The sequence below is a fragment of the Juglans regia genome, chromosome 12 (assembly GCF_001411555.2).
Source record: "Juglans regia cultivar Chandler chromosome 12, Walnut 2.0, whole genome shotgun sequence".
NCBI lineage: Eukaryota > Viridiplantae > Streptophyta > Magnoliopsida > Fagales > Juglandaceae > Juglans > Juglans regia.
The window spans coordinates 31,139,793-31,146,504 of record NC_049912.1 but is presented as its reverse complement, the minus strand read 5'-3'; the positions used below and the strand labels follow the sequence as shown (position 1 = coordinate 31,146,504).

The following is a 6,712-nucleotide window of genomic DNA, read 5'->3' as shown; positions in this document are numbered from 1 at the left end:
ATTATGAGTGGGACTGTGACCATGCATCTCATGGACAATTAATTTGTAATTCAGGAGAAAGGTCCCTTCTCTAACCTCCGTATACGGTCAAGGCAAGCTACTAATTTATCTGATTGCACCTGCTTTCTGAGACCTGGCATTGACATGTGTACTTTCAGCATCTCAACGTACAAAAAGTTCCAATGAGGAAAACCAGGGGCCAGTAATTCACCATTTTATATTAGCCTTCGTAACCTGGATTTCTCTGTCGCTGCTTCAAGAGGGCCGTATTGAAATTTTAAAAGTTTTTGTATGTGTGCAATACACAGGTGCTTGTGAGTCCTAAATTCAAGTCCACTTTTTTGAAGTGTTGTGTGTGGAGGTATCATCATGTGTTTCTGAACCTATAAAAATGAAAAACGTTTTGTTTATGTTTTTCAATGTCATTCTTCAATAACATGGTCTATTTTATTGTTCAGTAACCTGGTGCTAGATTACTTCCTTAGAAGTCACTTGTTATTTCACTAATTAAATTTAATAAAAGGGAAAATAAAGAAAACCTTTGTGCTCTTTTGATCTATAAGAGAAGGCGATCCAATTACCAAACTTACATCCTAATCAAGTTCTTCTCCGGTGGATATGAAACCTGTGTATTTCACTCTTGATCAGCTTGCATATGGCTAGTATTTCTATTGAAGACTTCAAATCAAGAACTTGATTTTATTATTACATTTGATTTGATTATTTCCATACGCATTACTTGGCTCCTTTTTGTTATACATACTCAATTGACTCCTCTTTCTGACATAGGTGTTCTCTTTCTTTTATGGAAGATGAAAGGGAATTCAAAAATAGGAGAAATTGAGAAAGACGAAGGGGAAAAGAGTAATCGGCGTCGTTTTTATTTTGCCATGTAGGACGCAGTTTCTCTCCAATTCTCCCGGTCGGTTGCCTATAGAGTTTTTGTTAAACTTATATATATATATATGCCGATGATTGGGCTTTTTAACTTCAGCGATTCTATCATATCTAATGTCTCTTATTTTCTCTTAAAGCTTAAATATCGCGTGTGTTTGGATACTTGAAGTTGGAAGATTTTGCATAATTTTGGCAATGCAGTAACGTCAGCTTAACATGGTGTTGAACCATATGTGTCAAACGGTTATCTGTTTTCAAAATGGATAATACTTTCGATAGAGGCCGTGAACATTGGCTTTCAAAATTGAAGTACTCAAACTTGTTCGATCAATTTTGTCCATGATGCATGTCTTTAAGTTCTTTTGGAACATACTTTCAAGTTAAGGATACTCTTTCCTAAGTCGTACGTACACTTTTGTTGTTCATACATTAATGTATCTATTTGCCCATTAATAAATAAACCTGATAAAAAAATCTTATACTCATATAAGATTTGGGTACACTTAGCATATCACTATTAATTCCGAAAGATTAATATAAATGCATACAGTTTTTATTAAATATAAAAAATCTAATCTATACAGACAATAATAAATTTTGTCGAATTTACTTTATTCGTACATCGTGTGTCCATTACTCTCACTTACCAAGACTGGTGCACCAGTGGTTGATAGTCAATTAGCCAATTGAATTGTAAGTAGTTGGACACGTAGGGTGTGAGGGGTATAGGGTGGTAAACCGGCTTATAGATAAATTATTTTATATAGTAATTTATAAGAGCTTGAAAAAGTAGGATTTTCAAACCAGATTGATCGGAATATTTAATTAAGAACTCTCATGATCTTCAATGAAATTTAGTATTAATATTCATTTAATTACTTAAATCATAAACTATCTTTTATTATTATTATTATTATTATTATTTGCTTGGTTCAATTAATGTGATCTACTTTGGACAACATTATCCAAGTTTTTTCATCGAGAATCATAAATGTCCAGATATTTCACTAGAACAAATAAAAAATTAGAATCTTAATTTTTTTTAAAAAAAATTTAATTATAAGTGATTCTACGCATTAATACGCTCACCCAACTAACCTTCTACTAGCCTAATTAATTAACACAAAAAGAGAAGTCTATTCCTATTCTCAATAGTCTTCAACTAGCCTAATTAATTAACACAAAAATGTTTGAAAAAAAATAATAGGTTGATAGTGACAAGAAGAATAATAAATACTTAAATTAAGAAGTGATCTATGTGCGCTGTGGTTAGAAGTTAAGAAATGGATAATTAAAGCGAAAAAACAAGGTGCAATTAAAGTCTGATTTAGTTATACAGTTTAAATAAGATGAAATAAAATGAGATATTTTATTAAAAATTGAATAAAATATTATTATAATATAAATTTTAATATTATTTTTATTTTAAAATTTAAAAAAATTAAATTATTTATTAAATTTTGTATAATAATTTTAAAAATTTTTTATGATTAGATGAAATAAAATAATTTAATTTTATATAACTGAACCAATCCTTAATTTACGCAGATCCACTCGTAAGTCTGGCGTGAGCAAAATTCCTCATTTTCCTCTCTACGCTTTATTTTATTTATATCTGACTTATTTATATCAATTCTTTTTTATTCATATTTTTTTATATCAATTCTTTTTTATGCATATTTTTTAATCATTTGGAAAAATTGAAAATTGATAAGAAATGAAAATTGATAATTTCCGGATCAAACAGCAAAACTAATCCTAAAAGTTGACGGCATAAAAATAGCCCAACCCAAAATTCTCGCAGCAGTCTCGTAGTCAGTCTGTCAAACAGGCATAAAAAAAAGGACATACTGCCATATTCTAGCAATATTAGAACCAGCCCCCAAGTACCTAACTTGGAAAAACACCATCAATCCCAGGAATTAAAGAGAGAAGACATTATGCCAGCTTCCTCGCTACAATTCCACAGAACCAATCCCACCAATATTCACACCGCAACCGCTACCCTCAACCGCCATAAACACTTCCAAATCAACCCTCTTTTGCACAACCGAGTCGACCCAGTACCCGACTTGGTGGCCTTCCACCATACCCACACCCTCGGGTCCAACCAGTGCTGCTCCGCTGTGGTCCAGACCATCGACGCTCCCGTCTCGACCGTCTGGTCCTTGGTCCGACGATTCGACAAGCCGCAGGCCTACAAGCACTTCCTCAAGAGCTGCCACGTCATCGACGGCGACGGTGACGTGGGCACTATCCGAGAGGTCCAAGTGGTGTCGGGACTGCCCGCCGCCTCCAGCACCGAGCGCCTCGAGATCCTCGACGACGAGAGCCACGTCCTCAGCTTTAGCGTCGTCGGTGGGGACCACCGTCTCCACAATTACCGGTCCGTTACCACCCTTCATGCCGCCTCGTCCGCCGTCAACAGTACGATAGTTGTCGAGTCCTACGTTGTTGATGTGCCGCCGGGTAATACCAAGGAAGAGACTTGCGTGTTTGTGGATACAATAGTACGTTGCAATTTACAATCTTTGGCTCAGGTCGCTGAGAATACAGCGAGAAACTAGCAAATTAAATATATATTTTAATGCTCATGAATGATTCTTTTGCTTCTTTTTTTATTTCTGATATAGCCATATGGGTCGATTGGATCGTGTATCATGGATCATTGAGATCCACACTGGGAATTGGTAGTACTGTACTTAGATTTTCAGATGGCAATGGCTGGAGCTGATACACTGATATATGTAATATCATATTAAGTACTGCTATATATATATATATATATATATATATATGTATGTATGTATATGTTATACTGTTTCCCTTTACCATCGATCCTTTCTGGAGATCGCTAGCTAGCTCCTACATTAAGCGCGGTACAATTCATGTAGTGTATTTTTATCATGTTTTATGTATGGCCATACAATATATGTGTGTTCTTTTGGGAGTTTTCTGTGTTTTTTCAAAAAAGAAGAAAAGAAAATCTGAGCGGACATGTTTTGTGTACGTAGTTTGGAAGATGCAGTACTCTATATGCAAGTCAGTGTGAATTGTCAGTAAGTTTGCTCTCATGTTTTCCAACTTCCTTAGTTCTTCTCTAGTTTCTTGATGTTCTTCTTGCACCGATGGAGTGGAACGCTAGTTCTCAGAAGATATTTTTTACAGATCGAAGAAATTAATCAGTGGCAAGTACTCCTGAAGCCTAAAAATAATTCAACTTTGTTGTGAGCGTAATGGATTAATTCAGACTGCAGGAAAATGGATTAAACAATGTACGTACGTGCGATGCGCTTATTAATCTCTCTGGGGAATTTGAGACTGCAGGAAAATCGACGTTGTCCATCAGTACTATATTTTACCATCATATTCCTCCGAGACAGTGTAATATATCTTAGTCGTCATTCCGGGGTGATATGGTACTTCTATATATATATATATATATATATATATATATATATATATATATATATATATATGTATGTATGTATATATGTATATAATGTACGTATGTATATAGGGTGTGAAGATAATTAGAAACACAGATAAATATTACTGCGCGTAAAACACGCCGTGATTCGTGAATATTGTGACTTTTTTACCGCGAACGAGTAATTTATTAATTAATATGTTGACCATATATATATATGCTTTCTGATAAATCCTAGTCATGATTTCATTGTCCTTTCAGTTCATCATATATTTGATTCTATTGTGCATGAGGAACTTAAATAATTAAATTTAATTTCAATTATATACATGATCATAGCTAGCTAGCATTTTCTTTTTCAAAATTCAAAGGCCTGGGATTAATTTTCAGTATATATTAGTCCATGCATGCACGGAGAGTACATATTTGAATCTTGCATTAAAATATATAGTACTGGTCTTTGCATGGATCAAGGAATCAACATCTGCGCCACTGCAACTTGGCTTTAATTAATTAATATATAACTCAACTTGTAGAAGCAGAGGCAGCTCCAAATTAATATCCCGATCGATCGCCCTAGTAGCCTCTTTATATTGTTTTTTTTTTTTTGTTGTGCATGTGTTGGAAGGATATATATATGGACATGCAAGTTGGTAATTTGCAAGTGGGCAACGAACGTGGCATACTTTAATTTATAATGTGTCCCGCTTGTTTGCATGAGACATGATTAAAATCAAAATCCACGCAGGTCGTTTTGCCCCACCGCGGGTGATCATTTGACTGGGCAATTAATATATATATATATATATATATTTATATATATTACTTGATCTTCGATCCGCACATGAAAATTAGACATCATCACTTCGTGACTATTAATTTGGATATACTAAGTATACGTACTCACATGTAGCGGGTAAATTATGTTGAACATGGTTAATGAGTTTGTTAAAACTGTAGTACAGTTTTAAAGAAAGATGTAGGAAATGGTTTTAAATTAATTTAGAACCAAAATATATCATAGGCCGTTGTCCTTTTCAATTTTATATTTGATTAAAAAAAATTATTTTTCTTAATTTCCTGTGTCTTTGAAACAATAATATTCATGAATGCTATAATTATTTACAGTACGTACAGACCCTTTTCTAATTTCCTTTCATTGGATGATCTCCCGGCTGCGTACGTCGACAGTGACAGAATAATACGATTTCTAGAATTCATTTCTCCCTTGTGTATTTACTGTACTAGTGTAGCAGATTTATATAGTTGTTACACACTTCTAGAGAGTCCGAAAAGAATAAAAAGTGGTTACAACTTGAGGTAAAAAACAGAAAGAAAGATGTTTACGGTGCCTCTGCAGTAGTACTTGATTTCTCTGCAGTGATGGTTGTTACACTTGATTTCTCTGTAGTGGTGTTTGTTGAGGCATCAGTAGAGTCTATATTAATACGCCCCCTCGAGTCCAAGGGTGTATCAACAACCTTGAGACTCGATCGAAGTCTGAAAAATCTGTCCGCAACTAATGGTTTGGTGAAAATATCAGCGAGTTGGTCGTTAGAGCTGATGAATGAGATCTTTAGAGACTTGGCAGCAACTCGAGCTCGGACGAAGTGAAAGTCGATCTCCATGTGCTTTGTTCTTGAGTGAAAAACTGGATTGGCAGCCAAGTAGGTGGCTCCAATGTTATCACACCACAGTGTTGGGGCATGATTAAGAGGTAACCCGAGTTCTGAAATAAGTGTCTGAAGCCAGATTAACTCAGCTGCTGAAGAGGCGACAGCTTTGTACTCTGCTTCGGTGCTAGATCTTGCAACAGTTCGTTGCTTTTTGGAGCTCCAAGAGATCAAGTGGTTACCCAAGTAAATACAATATCCACCCGTAGACCTTCTATCATCCGGACATCCAGCCCAATCCGCATCCGAATAGGCATGCAGTTCAAAAGAGGATTGAGAGGAGAAGTAGAGTCCATGATTGATTGTAGCTTTTAAGTATCGGAGTATGCGTTTCACAGCAACCCAGTGAGGTAATTTAGGTGAGTGCATGAACTGACACACCTTATTTACCGCATAAGAGATATCGGGTCTTGAGAGAGACAAATATTGTAAACCTCCAACTATGCTTCTATACATGGTGACATCATCAAAACTAGGAAAATCCAGCTTAGAGAGTTTTGAAGATGCAGCCATGGGTGAAGTGACAGGCTTGGCATGAAGCATATTACTACGGGTAAGAAGATCTTTAATGTATTTTCGTTGGGATAATAGCAAACCATGACTCATTTTAATAATTTCCAGCCCAAGAAAATATGAAAGAGTTCCAAGATCCTTTACAGGAAAAACCAAGCTTAAGTTCTGAATGAAGGTATCAATAGCCGTAGGATTAGAA

General features: G+C 35.4%; 1 protein-coding gene across 1 annotated transcript; it reads left to right on the top strand.

The window, feature by feature from the left end:
• The first annotated feature begins 2,797 nt into the window (after nt 1–2,797).
• Nucleotides 2,798–3,627, top strand: LOC109021455 (abscisic acid receptor PYL4-like). Its single transcript, XM_019004073.2, has one exon. It carries the CDS (start codon nt 2,838–2,840, stop codon nt 3,462–3,464), a length of 627 nt encoding a protein of 208 aa, XP_018859618.1. The 5' UTR covers nt 2,798–2,837; the 3' UTR covers nt 3,465–3,627.
• Nucleotides 3,628–6,712: the final 3,085 nt, after the last annotated feature.

Bases quoted from the DNA above. Each gene is read 5' to 3' on its own strand.
- LOC109021455 (XM_019004073.2), top strand. From the start codon at position 2,838: ATGCCAGCTTCCTCGCTACAATTCCACAGAACCAATCCCACCAATATT.